This window comes from Planococcus citri, chromosome 5 (assembly GCF_950023065.1).
Source record: "Planococcus citri chromosome 5, ihPlaCitr1.1, whole genome shotgun sequence".
Classification (NCBI taxonomy): Eukaryota; Metazoa; Arthropoda; class Insecta; order Hemiptera; family Pseudococcidae; genus Planococcus; species Planococcus citri.
The window spans coordinates 41034861-41049317 of NC_088681.1; the positions used below are offsets into that span (position 1 = coordinate 41034861).

Sequence of the window (14457 nt, forward strand, 5' to 3'; positions counted from 1 at the left end):
TAGGTAAATTGACTGAGAAAAAAAAAAGACGATTTTGAAGTGCAGTAGTATATCGTAGGTAGAGGTACCTCCTCTACCAATATAATCAGGTCAGCAGGTCGATTTCAAGTTTTCCGGCGAAGTAAGCAGAGAGATGGAGTTCAGAGGAAGTTTACACGTACAGTCTACTTTCGTTGGAGCAACGCTGGCTTCTGGTTTGCGTTCGGTTCAGTGTGATTGTACGCTAAATGCTCTCAAGTTCATTGATATGCTCGTCGAGGTTAAATCAGTGCATGGTGGTGTACGAGTATCGTAATTTCGAAATTTGATTTCCAAAATTATTGGTAAGTACTCGATAATTTCGTATTTTTATTTAATTTTAATTTTTTGCGTATTTTTTTCCGAAATTTTTTTTTTGGGCAATTTTGAATTTGAGAAATAGTTGGCCATCGAACGACGCCGGTTCCGGTTATCAGTGTATTTTCTAATGTGCGTTAAAATTTTATCAAAGTTTGGTGTTGGTTTTGTTTTTTATAACTTTAAAATCACCTGGAGCAAATTTCATAGCGCTAAAATTATTGAGAAAAAATTATGGCATTAAAATACGATGTATTTATTCGCGTGCAGAAATCCAGCTCCGCGAGTTAATAACCTGAGATTTTTTCATCAGTTTTGTAGCCGTTTCCAGTGCGAATCGAGGTGAAAAAATATGGACGACCCAAAAACTATAGAAACGTATTTCCGAGCGAAATCGATATTTATTACTGGAGCCACAGGATTCGTCGGTAAAATACTCATCGAGAAGCTACTACGTTCGTTTGATGAAATAGAAAACATCTACGTTTTAATTAGACGTAAGGATAAAGAAACCCCATCCAAGAGATTGCAAAAGCTCATCGATTGTTCGGTAAATATTATTTTTTTTTTAATATCTCTATTTTATACATACACTTACCTATCCCAGTGCCTACTTACTTTGTGCTTAAGCGTAGTCAATAATTGGTCATTTAATCTCCATCCTGAGATTTATACCTAATTAATTCGACACCTTCTCACTTTAGCAACTTTGACGCCTTTTTCTATCTTTTGTCGTTAAAAATTCATCATTTATAAACCTTCTTCTTTGATACAATGTACACAAACAAGCCTACCTTTCCTTCATCATGTACCATAATTATCAACACCGCGACGAAATGTCATGCTATGTGTACCTATCTATGTACCACTCGAGAGTCTCGAATAATTTAATTCGATAATTGTTAGGTAGCTTCGTACTTACGCTTTATAGGGTATTTTCTTTTCAATCCATACTTCCTCTCAGTACATTAAATTAACTCAAATCTAACATTGTATTCGTCGACGATCCTTTAAATTAGCTACGTGCTCACTTTGATATTTAGCTATAGTTTCGACGTGTTACCAGAGGCACATACTTTTTTTTTTCTTCTTCATTCTATTCACAATGTATCTTATTTTTGAATACGTACGTACGGTATTTCGGCTCTCTAGTTCAATTATACCAAATACCGAGAGCGAGAAGTGGATCCATTACTTTTCTGTTTGATTATGGTATCGCGGGTTCAATCATTTGTTAAAGTGGATAGACGTGAGATGACTTAAATACTGGTAGCCCGGAAATTTCATTTCGTTGTCTTCGTACTATTGGTTTTTTTCCTTCTCGCATTTCATTTCTTTTATAATCTCGTATTGTTCGCATCAATCCTCCGAATTTATGTTAAAAAGAGCCCGTTAAATGAGGAATTTTCCTCTTAATCAAATTCTTCCGACGAGGCCAGGCCATTGGTTTATTCGACAATATAGGCAATTGCTCGCGTTCGTGATGGCAATTTAATAATCTAAGAGCATTTCGTGTTTTGTATACGAATTTTCGACATTTACTTACTCGAGAGATTCTGGGCTGTTTTTTTTTTTTTTTTTTGGAAAAAGGGGAATGTTGAAAAAAGTTTAGGATGACGTCGAAGAAACGACATAATGAAAAGCTCGAGCTTCAATTTAAATTCCAAAGATCTTTTCCCTCGCCTACCCAAATTGATTTTTTTATTTAGGTACAGAATTTTTCGAATGGAAAAATTCGAGGAAATTTTAATTGAAATTGGCGTGGTACGATTACTCGTATTTTTAATCAAGGATACGAGTTTCAAATGTGATTTTTTTCATTGTCATCCTTTTCATCAAAAATTGAAATGAATAAAAATTTTCACCAATTTTGTACTAATTCAACATCATAAAAAAAACTGAACATTTTTAGAAGGCAATTAGGTACCTACCTACATAATTTAAATGACGTTATTGAAGCATTTTCAACTTATGAAATTCATCATTAGCCAGTTTGCACAACTATTCCTCCCCCCCCCCCAATTTTTTCAAAATGAAAAGCTCACAATTTCAAAATATGAGCAGGCTTTTCGGGGGGAAAAGTAGATTTTTTGAGTAAAATTCAGAGTATTTAAACCGATAAAAGATTTGAAAAATGTGTTTTTCTTTTTCGAAAATGATACGTTTTAGATAAAGCTGATGTAATCAACATTTTTTCTAAAAATAAAAATTCACATACCTTGATAATTTGGTAATTGATTTCAGAAAAAATGTATCATTTTTTAAAATTGGGTCATTTCTGATAAAATATGGTAGGAATTCATTTGCTCTCCAAACAATGATTTTCTCTGTATAAATAATCGAAAATGAGGAAATTTATTTTGGCTGCTTGAAATTCAGTCCCACGAACTTTTGAGAAGCCCTACTCAAAAATTCAGCGTTCCATGAAGATTGTCTAAATTTTGAAGAAAAAAAAAAACAAAAATAGAAAATGATCGAATCAAGTAGGTAATTGTGAAAACACCTATTTGATTTATTCAAAATTAAAAATTTGGTCAAAAATGAATTTTGAACTGGCTTTTTAAAATTCTTTGGAATAGTGCATTTTTGGGTTGACGTACTCAAATTTAGATGGAATCCAAATTTTCACATGTTTCAATTAATTTTGACTCCTTTGAGAGAAATTTGAAAATAATGAGAGAAAATGTAACTAATTAAATGACGATTTTCAAGTTTTTAGAAATTCAAAAAATTAATTCGGGCAGCTGAAATTTTGGACTTGAAAATACGAAGTTTATTTTTTCCAAAAATGCAAATGTTTTCGGAATAGAAACCAGACACCTGAAAGATTTCTTTAGTAAACCCATTTAAATTAAAATTATTTCACCCCTCTCTCCCTCCCCCCAAAAAAACTCATTCTTTTTAAATTTTGGAGCATTAATAATTTTTTAAAACATTTTTCAACAACTTTTTTTCAATAAACTCTTTAAATTTTCCAAAAAAAAAAGTGTTTCACAGCTCATTTTACTGCATATTTTCAGCACCTCTCCGTACATTTTCCATTAGCTCTTTGCATTAGATTTGATAAAAAATTAAAAATCATGAATTCAAAACAAAAAAAAATCTTGAAACATTCAGTAAGTAAGTCCCATATGGATTTTTTTCTCGGAAATGTGCCAGAGAGAAATGAATTTTGGCTCAACAATTTTTTGAGCACAAAACTCGAAAAATTCCATTTTTTTGATGTAGGTGATTTATTTTTTCAAGAGGGCAGAAATTCACGGTTTCCTTGTCCTTCTAAAATTTGGCTAATTCTTTCTACATATAAACTCCATGATTCTTGAGATAGAAATTGAACAAAAAAGAAGTTTACGTGAGCAAATGAATACGAAATTCACAAAAAAATTACTCAAGAAGGAGGTAAGTATAAAGATGCAAACCTGATTATGGAAATCTTCTGAATGAACCTGCTCGAGCCACTTTTTTTCAATTTTTTGAAACCACATTCCGGCCTTGTATCACCAATAAGAAAAATTAAAGAGAAGAGTCGAAAATGAAAAATGCTTCCTGTAAAGAAAAACGAATTTCAATGCAAACACTCACCTACAAGGTTTATTTCGAGGAAGCAAGAGGAAAGGTTGAGAAGATCGTTAGGTATTTTTTTGTGTATCAACTTGTACAACCCTGAAATGAGACCTTATTTTTTTCGAGTTTTCCAGAATTACGTCGACCTTTATTTTTTGATTTGATATTGTCATTAACTATTTATCATCAGTCATCACTTTGAGAATAAAAATAGGAGAGAGGAGCAGGCCATTTTTGACACGATTTCGTTATTTTCATTTTATAGTAAAATACTTAATAGAAAATGGAGAGAAAGTAGATAATTTACAAACGGAAGATCGCGAGGTTCATTCATTAATTTTTTGCGTAAAAACTCGTATACTACGCACGACCCTGAAATTGAACCTAAACTTGATTTTTCATTTAAACCAATCAAAACTTCACATTGTAAATCTCGTGTTACCCATTAAATCACACCATAAAATCTTCAATAATTTTCAACCGAAAATTAATTTCGTTTTCGTTTAGGAAAAAAAATTTAACGAAGCAAAAAATACTACAATACCTGACTTGAGAAGTGTTAATCAGTCAGAAAATTGATAAAAAAAATTATCCTGCGAATAAAAAATTTTACGAGTTGATTGGAAAATCACAAATTGTAGCGTAGATACCTTGAAACCACTCAGCAACGACACAAAAAAATGCAATGTAAATCACACCATTAAAAAGTAATTCAATTGGAGGGCAATGAGGAGGATAAAATTACGAGTACCTACAATATTTCTCATTTTTTTAAAAAAACGAAAAAAATTCAAAATCAAGAAAAAAATCTTATTGAAGATTTCAAATTTTTCTAAAAGATGTAGATATATATTATATCGAGCATACTTCTCATCTCCTGCAAACTGGTAAAATTTTCTCAAAACTTTTTCGCCGAAAAAATCTATGCACGTAGTTCAAATCTGTACACAGAAAAATGTCACAAATTACCAGAAATTGGACCGAAATTTCACACAGTAATTTTCCATTCACCCCTTCTTCCCTCTCATTAGTTGATTAATGAAAGCTGTGGGAAACATTTTTTCACGTTGTCCAACAATAGGAAATAATTTCAAGTTGAAAGGAAAAGAGACGAAAGAGGTGAATTTTTACAAATTTTATATAACACGGTCGCTATACGTGCTAAGTTATAAAATACGAGATTATGCATGCAAATAATCGTAAAGATAAAAACACCCGAAATACATTAAAATGAAGATAACTACTCGTATATTAAACTTATAGGCGAATGTAGAATAAGTATTCCCTTCTTCTCCACATTTTTAAGTATATTTCGAAACCATGGTAAACTAAATTACCTACTTAAACTACATAGTTGGCAAATGAGAACTCAGAACAAACTATTCGAGTCAAAAAATACCTAATGCCACATCATATAGAGCATATAGGGTAATTTTTCGTAAAAAATTTCACGAAAAAGATCGGTACCTACCTACGATTTTTTATCAAGTACGACGAGTATCAATAATGGAGAGTCGATTTCCGAGTTTGGTTCGTGTTTTCTAGAGCTTGTGAAATTTTCAATGTTTATTTTACGATTATCAACCTTGAGATAATTTTTCGCCGTATGAGTAATTGTGTCTGAAGAGGTCGAGGTATGATAACAAATCGTGAGGGTTTAGCAGCAACAATGTGAAATATTTTTAAATTGGGAGAGTTTTTTTGGAAGTGTTCAAAAATTAAAATGAAATGCAGGTTATTCGTGTTGAAAATTTCTAATCGAATGAAAATTTAAAATAATCAGCCAAATTACAACATTTTACTAAGGTTATTCAATCAACCTCCCCCTTCATCCCCTCCAATGGACCTTATTTTCAGCGTGTTTCCTCCTGCCCCTATTCCCAAAAAGTTTGTATTTCTTTCATTTCATTATCTGAAGAAAACGATAGGAAAAAAATTACTAGGCTCAACATTTTTCGTCTCATAATTCCTAGAATTGCATTTTCATACGACGTTGTCAAAATTAAGAAAATCAAACATTTAAAACTTTGAGCTAGAAAAGGGCAGAAAGTGCATTAAAGTTTGACCAAAAATCTGAAATTTTCACCACGCTTCTTTGATATTGTTTCGCAACGATCGATCAACATTTTTCCGCAGTTATTTCCAGATTGTAAAAAATTAATAATATCTAGAAGTATACTGAACCATTAAAAATATCCACTTTTATGCAATTTTTCAAAATTAAAAAACTCAAAAATATGAAACTTTGAGCTAGAAGAGGAGAGGAGGTGTTGAACATTACCCATCAAATCTAAAATTATCATTGTGTGTCTGTGTGTGTTTTTTTTTTGGGGGGGGGATAATTTCACAACAGTCGATTAAAATTTTCATCATTTTTGTCAAAATTTCAACAAAAAAAAATCAAAAATGGAAGTACCAAATTCTAAAAAAATTTCAAAAAATGTAGGTTTTTTTAAAATTGAAAATAAAAATAAAACAAACAAAAATGTTAAACATTTAGCTCGAAAAGAAAGAAAGGTGGAATTTGTATTTTTATAGAACAATTGCGTTGGAAAAGCATAATGATAACCTTATTGAAAACGCTCTCAACAAGTTAAAAAATTTTGAAAAACGAGAAATTGAGATGATAAATCCCCCCCTCCTAACCCCTTCCACGAAAAATATTAGAAAACCTCATAACACTGGAAAAATGAAATGAAATGTAGGAGTAAAATGTTGACTCTTCTTCTTCTTTCCAAAAAAAGTCGTAAAGGGTTCTCAGAATGCTTTGTCAATGAAAAATTGAAGTGGTAAGAGTATTTTTGACACCACCCTCCTATGTCCAGAGACATTGAAAAGGCGAAAAATGTATGTGTAACATGTTGAGCCTCCCTCCTTCCCTCCCTCCCTCCCCCCTCCAATAAAGAAGTCGTAATTAAGATATTCAATAAACGTCGAGGCAAAAGTCCTCCCACTCCCAAAGTCCTGCTTTTTCATTTGGAAATTTTATTAAACACCGTGGAAAATCACGAATCAAAATAATGTTGGAAATTCCAAACAATGTAAGGACAGTTACTTCAATTAAAAACAATCAGGGATTCCGAATTACGTAAGAATTTTATTACTAGACTTTTTCCATTCCAATTTCCTTGTCGCCTCTTCTCATTTCAGACAGGAATTTGTTCAAAATTGCGTTCAAATCAACCATAGACCACTAATGGACCGTAGGTAATATCTTTAAGAAGGCATTGAATTCAAAACAAAATTACTACAAATCATTTTCATCAAAATTTGGAAAAAATTGAATAAATCTAAAATGAATTATCTACGTATCTATCAAAAAAGGGTCTCGAAAGCAAAGGGTGATTTTTTTTTACAATATGTACCTACCTAATTCCAAAAACCCATAAAATATTACAAGGAAAAAAAATCTTCAACTTTTTGAAATTCTATAACCACAAAGGAAACTTACTTGTATGTTGCAAAGCACATATTCAAAGATTCGAAATTCAACAAAAAACACAATCGAGAATAATTTGAAAAATTGCGTAAAATCAGACCTTGAAATGAAGAATGTTCTTTTTCCTCAACCCCAAAATTCAAAAATTCTTTGCCGATATAAAATTTTCAAACTCAAAATATCTTTGAAATTTCCCCAAAAAAAATTAAGCTCGTTTAAAGTAATAAATTGACGCTAATCGCAATTTTCCATCAACTTTTTTCTCAAAAAATGTAAGTTTTACGACATAGAAATCTTCTAAATTATTTCAAAACAAGGATTTCTTACAAGCAACTTCATTTTACACCCTTCCCCCCTCCCCTTCGAATTCGATACAAATTATCAAACACGATTTTTTTTAGACGATTTTCATTTTATCCCCTCCCCTCTCTCCTGTTCTACAATAATTTCAGAGTCCAATTTGTTCTAAATCACGTACCTACCTACATTATAATTTAAACCCAAACCATCATCCATAGACCACAATGTCCGGAAGAAATCACTCTAACGGATTTTTTGCTCACCGGACAATAATTCACATAAGTATGAAAATTATCAGAGCAAACTTGGACAGTTATTCTGGTCGCGAATAAATCTCATCTAAATATGTAAAGAATTTTACCTGGCGAGACAGGTTGCAAATTTTTATAAAAACATTGACCCATTAGAGAAACAAACGTGATAAATTTTTGGCATTTTTTCTGTCGTCTTTCATCTCACTTGTATACCTACTCGTATGGCTGAGAAGACGACGAATTTCGCACCGTTGCTTGGTCTGCAAGACTTGTTAAAATTCATCGGTCAATTTCTAGCACGATAAGCAGAGAAAACAACACTGACCTAGACATAGAATCAATGCCACACGAACACCTCTTGCCAACTCTCGCTAGCAAATACTCGTACTCGTCGTATAGTTATACGCGCGACGAACAAGTTTTATTTTCATTCATAACATACATAAGTATATCTCTGCATCTCTCCACCATAATTTATAATATCGTGGAGATATGCACGTAGTCGTCATCGTCTTCTTCTCAATGTACATCATACGAGTACGGTATCTACCTATAGTTTTATGAAAAACGATAAACGAAGTCTGCCGCAGCCCGCGGTACCGCTTGAATCCAGAATTTACTAGTTGATGAGCTGAAAGATATCTAGGTCAGGCAATGGTCGTTTCACTGGAAACGCGTGTACACTGGTTCGGTTCCTTCACACCGCTATTAAATTGAATTTAATTCGACGTTTTTGTTGTTATTTTTTTCGGTAGCTGTTCAATATCCTGAAGACGGAGAGACCGCAAACATTACACAAGTTGAAAGTAATACCGGGAGATATAACTGAGGCTAAATTAGGCATCAGCGAATCGGATATGATCTTGTTAAGGAATAAAGTCAACGTCGTGTTTCACGCCGCAGCCACCGTCAGATTCGACGAAGATTTAAAAGTAGCCATAGAAATTAATCTACTAGGTACACAGAGAGTAGTCGAATTTTGTAAACAATTAGAAAATTTAGAAGTAAGTCGACGTCTTCCCATTTTTTTGGATATGGTAAAGTGATCGAATCAGACCATTATTATGCATGCTTTGCGAATGATTTTCAGGCTCTCGTTCATGTATCCACAGCCTATAGTAATTGTAATCGTAGCGAAGTCGAAGAAAAATTATACCCTGTTCCATATAACGTCGATAAACTAGTCCAATCTACATATTGGATGAACGATGAACTAACAGCCGAACATACTGCTCAGTAAGTATCCTCTTCAGCTTCCTTGCTCCATATCGCATATCACATAGGTAATGGTGATTGTTTTCTTCAGAATCATAGGCAGTTGGCCAAACACATACACATTCACAAAAGCATTAGCAGAACATGTAGTAGCCGAAGTCAGCACCGAATTCCCTGTTTCAATAGTCCGTCCATCGATCAGTAAGTATGGTTGAAAAAAAGACCATCTCGGAAGAGGAGAAAAAAATCAAACCTAACTTGACTTTTTTTCCCGCAGTCTTGTCCACGGTCACGGATCCGGTACCAGGATGGATCGAAAACTGGAACGGACCGACTGGAATCGTAAGCGCTGCCAGTAAAGGTGTATATAATAGTTTCTTCTGCCATCGATGGGCCGTTGTAGATATGATACCCGCCGATATCGTTGTAAATGTATTGATCTGCGCTGCCTGGGCTACAGCTACCAAAAAGTAAGTCATCAATTCATCATCCTCCACTCCACCTTTCTCCCTCACTATGTTATACTATCCGATCAATCACACTGATGAATTTTATTCCATGTTGCAGATCGAAGGATACCACCATTTATAATTGTTGTACAGGGGCCCAAAATCCGTTGAAATGGGGCGATTTTATATCACAGTGTTTATTCCACGTGAGAAGAAATCCATCTGAAAGAGTCTTCTGGTATCCGAAAGCACACGCGTATTCGAATCGTTTTCTATATAATTTGGGATGCTTCTTCAGACACGTGTTTCCAGCCTATCTTATCGATTCCATGAGCCTGTTTCTTAAAAGTAAAATGTAAGTTGAAATTTTCATTAGATTTATTCGCATGTACCTATCGAATTTCATCCTGAATGTGTTCGGTTGCTTCTTCACGGTGTGCTTGAATGTTAATGAGTTCACATATGGCGGATTTTACAGGCGCTGGACCTGTTGAAATGTTGAAATTTTTACTGTATAGGCACCAATAATTTACTAGGAAAAAATTGTCCTAGTTGGATTTTTTCGCCACTAATTGAGTGATCTAAATTTATCAGAAATTTGTTGATGACCTTTCATTTTTGAAATCTTATAATTCAACAATTCAAGGTCTTTGCTTTGAAATGGCACAAATCATTCTAAATCTACGTTTTCAAATTCTCAAGAAAAAAATAATAAATTCTTTTACAATTTTAATTCAGTTTTTCGTGCTTCTTTCTAACGCATAGTTGGCTGACAGAGGAAGTCGAAAAAATCCAGAAAAGTCAACATTTTGTTTACAAATTAACAAATTTGATAATTTTTTCTTATAAAAATGTTTTGAAAAATACTTTATAAAATTTGACCAGAATTAACAAAAAAGTTGGAAAAACAACGGGGAAAAAGGTCAGATTTTTTTTTTTTGAAAAACATTGGAGAAAATACAATTTTAACGCGGGTTTTCAAAAAATCGACCCGAAAGGCAAAATTAATGGCGAAGAGAAGTTGGAAATTTTCCATTCAGAAAAATTCAAGAAAAAAACTTTCAAACCGGATTTTTCAATAATTTGACAGAGTTGAGAAATTCCCAATAAATATAAATATGGGAAAAAAAACACTTTCAAAGCTATTTTTTTGTCAATTCGAAACCGAATTGAAAGTCGATAAAATTCAAAGGAAAAATTGGTCATTTCTTATAGTTCAAGTACAAACGTGAGGAAAAATTGATAATTTTCTATTCCAAAAATGCAAGGAAATTTCCCTTCAAATTTGATTCTTCAAAAACTTATCCCACTTGAGTCGGAAAAACAAGGAAATGGAGAGAAAATAATTAACACTAAATCCCTCTCCCCTCGCCACGCCAAAAACTGCCGGAAAACCCACTTTGAAAGTTTTTTTTCTCAACCTGAATCCAAATTGTCAATGAAATGGAAAGAAAAAGCTAAGAGCTGACCATTTCTCACTCCAAGAAACGCGAGAAAAACATTGTTTAAGACATCTAATTTTTCAAACAATTAATCCAACTTGAGAAAATAAAAAGAAAATTTTCAATTCTGAGAAACTGACATTTTTTTAAAAATCTGATTCTTTAAAAACTTGTCCTACTTGGGTCGAAAAAATTAAAGAAATTGAGAGAAAAAAATTGATCATTTTCAATTTTGAAAAATAGGTACAGAAAAACACTTTCAACATTAATGTTTTGAAAACTAGACTCAAGCAAAGAAAGTGACGCATTTTTTTATTCCAGAAACGAGAAAAATACACTTTTGAGTTTTAAATCTGACTTTTCAAAAACTTGATTCAAATCAAAAAGAAATCAAGAAAATAAGAAAGAAAAAGTTGGTCATCTTCAATTCTAAAAATGCAGAAAAAAATCAGATTTTTCAAAAAACTAAAAACTTGACCCAAGTTGAAAAAAAAATCAGAATTTCAATTCCAAAAACCAAGATGGAAAACGTTTCCAAATCTGAAGTGATGAAATATACATGATCCAAGTTTGAAAAAATTTGAGAAACAGAAAGAAAAAATTGACCATTTCCCATTATAAAAAAGTGAAAAACTTTGCTCGAAAAAAATCAAGGAAATGGAGAGAAAATATTAGGCATATTTTTTAAGTTTAAAAAATGTTAGAAAAGCACTTTCAATTCCAAATTTTTTTAAAATTTGACCCAAAGTTGAGAAAAAAATAAGATTCCAAAAACTAGAAAAAAAAACTTTCAAATCTGACTTTAAAAAAATTTGATCCAAGTTGAAAAAAAAATCAAAAAATACAAAGAGAAAAATTGGCCATTTTTGACTCTAAAAATACTGAAAAAATGAGTACTTGAAATCTGATTTTTCAAAAACTTCATCAAAGTTGAGAAAAAAATTCAGCACTTTTATCACCAAAAAACAAGATAAAAAACACTTTCTCTGATTAAAATGAGCTCGATTCAAGTTTCTAAAAAAATTATGGAGGATAAAAAAAAAGTTGGAACATTTTTAATCTGAGAATGCAAGAAAAAACGCTGTCGAGTTCAATTCTTCAAAAACTTAAACTAAGTTGAAATGGAGAGTAAAAATTCAACACATCTCATTGTCATTTTTAGGTATAAAAAAGTGTGACAACATTTTTTCAAATCTGATTTCTCAAAAACTTGGCGCAAGTTGAAAAAATAGTCTAGGATGAAAAATACGAGACACTTTTCAAATGGTTAAGCATTTTTCATTCCAAAAAATACGCAAAAAAACTTCGAAATCTGCTTTTGATTTTTCAAAAATTTGACTTGAATCCAGAAAAAGGTCGAGGAAATGTCACAACAATTCTAACATTTCTCTATTTAAAAATTTTCAAAATTTAATGATCTGAACTGAAAAAAAAGGAAGAAATGTATCATTCTTTGAAAAATAAAAACTTCAGAAAAATACTTTTGATAACTTGAATACTTTCTCGTACTTATTCTCAATTTTTTTTATCACATCATAATTTATCAAAATGTTCTCATCTAAAAAATGCAGTTTTTTCCTCAAATTTTAAAAATATTTCCAAATTATTAAAAATTTTATCTCATTAAAATTAATAGGCTGCTTTTAGGTTCCCACATTAACACCATTCTTATCACTTTATAGGTATCTATGTATTAAGCTTAAAAAACGTTTTAAGAAATTTACCTACTCGTGATTTACAAACAATCAATGGAAAAAAAACCTCCGCAACCAGCTTCAGTAATTTCCAGAAATCCTTCGATAATTCTAGTACGACACAATGTCTTGTTGACACTGCTCATGCTCGTGCTCGAGCTACATAGTATACCTATTTATTTACCGGTTTATTTAATTATCCAGGCCTGGGTACATAATACGTACATTACACTTCTTCTTAGAACCCAACAAACAGTTATTCGTCTCGTCTCACACATTGTAGACAGTCACGTTACAAAATAATGGATCTGTAGGGATTCCCCTACACAAAAAATGCCCATGACCTTATCTAGACACTTCTACCTCAGACAGTACCTCTACCTCTTTATCTATACCTACCTACCTATGTTTAAAAACCACTCTTTACTATTTACAGAAAATTAGTTCCGATACAAAAACGCCTATCGAAAGCTTCCAAAGCGGTCGAGTATTTTACAACCAGAGAATGGCATTTCAAGAACGAAAATTTCATCAAATTAAATAAAACGCTTAGTCCAGAAGACAGAAAGAAGTTCTGTTTCGATGTGCGTACCATCGAATGGTCTTCGTATTTAGAAAATTACGTACTCGGCATTCGCAAACATATTTTCGGAGAGTCCGATTGCACCATACCAAAGGCGCGACAGATGCTAATATGGTAATTATTTTACGTATACCTAAAATACGCTCGTACCTTATTCTATAAATTAGCTGGACGTTACTGTATCGAAATCTATACTGGGTTACGTAAATGCCATGGAAATAGCTGTGCAGTGGCACTTGACATATTGCACGATCCCCCTCCCCCCCCCCCACATCTCTCTCTTCTCAGCTACGCAACGTGAGCATGTTCTGACACCCACGCTCAGAAGGGAGGGAAGGGGGTAGAAGAGTTCAGGAACGAACGCGTTGCACGCAACATCTGCCTTAAATGCCATGGAAAAGCTACTTCCTTGGCATCTCTTGCAACGCAACTTTATTTTATAGAATTTAAAATTAAGCTATTTTATATTTTCATTTTCATCACATCTTAGGGCTGGTATTACGACACTTTGTCAACGTTCCGTCAAATGTTGACGGACCGATGAACAATAGTTAACCGGTGCTTCGACCTCGGTTAACACCTTGTCAACGTTTGACGGAGTGTCGTAATCCCAGCCCTCAGTCTGACTTCCAACTCGAGTAATCTACAACCTGCGATTCGTTTCAGGTACAAATGGGCCCATCGAGTTACCAGATTCGCATTGGTCATTTTCATATTGAAAATCGGTATCGGAAAAAACGCCGCCAATTTCATTCTAGACGTTGTCAACAAATGTTTACTATTACGCGAAGAACTAGTGTACTGAGAGGAGACATAGTAAATAACCACGCCGGGAAAGAAAAGAAGATGACACATTGTTTAGTACATATAAAATTATTCTCATGTATAAATTTTTAATTCTCAAACAATTGTGACCTTAGAGATTACGTATATTTATAAAACCTGAAACGGTACAAAAATTGAAAAAAAAATCCAAGTGTTATTATTAGTATTTATTTTAAATTTTATTGTTTTCTCTCTTCTTTTTTTTGTTTGGTTCAACATTTATAATGTAAAAAGTTTTCTAATTGATTTTAATACCTATATAAGAAAAAATATATAGTTTTTTTTTCATTCATTTTATTACTCGTACACATATGTACCATGAATACGCCTCTAATAACCCATAATGAGTCATAAAC

General features: G+C 32.7%; 2 protein-coding genes across 3 annotated transcripts in view; one reads left to right on the forward strand and one right to left on the reverse strand.

Moving 5' to 3' along the window:
• Positions 1-14457, reverse strand: part of LOC135846901 (splicing factor YJU2) — a 74174-nt gene that overhangs the window by 9382 nt on the left and 50335 nt on the right. The window lies entirely within an intron of this gene.
• LOC135846584 (putative fatty acyl-CoA reductase CG5065) lies at positions 105-14393 on the forward strand. Its single transcript, XM_065365773.1, has 9 exons — positions 105-323; positions 650-886; positions 8649-8897; positions 8984-9129; positions 9200-9309; positions 9386-9578; positions 9676-9912; positions 13130-13390; positions 13943-14393. The coding sequence occupies exons 2-9, from the start codon at positions 689-691 to the stop codon at positions 14079-14081; spliced, it is 1533 nt and encodes a 510-aa protein (XP_065221845.1). The 5' UTR covers positions 105-323; positions 650-688; the 3' UTR covers positions 14082-14393.

Bases quoted from the DNA above. Each gene is read 5' to 3' on its own strand.
- LOC135846584 (XM_065365773.1), top strand. From the start codon at position 689: ATGGACGACCCAAAAACTATAGAAACGTATTTCCGAGCGAAATCGATA. The intron at 9,579-9,675 runs GTAAGTCATCAA...TCCATGTTGCAG, and splicing joins TGGGCTACAGCTACCAAAAA to ATCGAAGGATACCACCATTT. The intron at 9,913-13,129 runs GTAAGTTGAAAT...TACTATTTACAG, and splicing joins CTGTTTCTTAAAAGTAAAAT to AAAATTAGTTCCGATACAAA.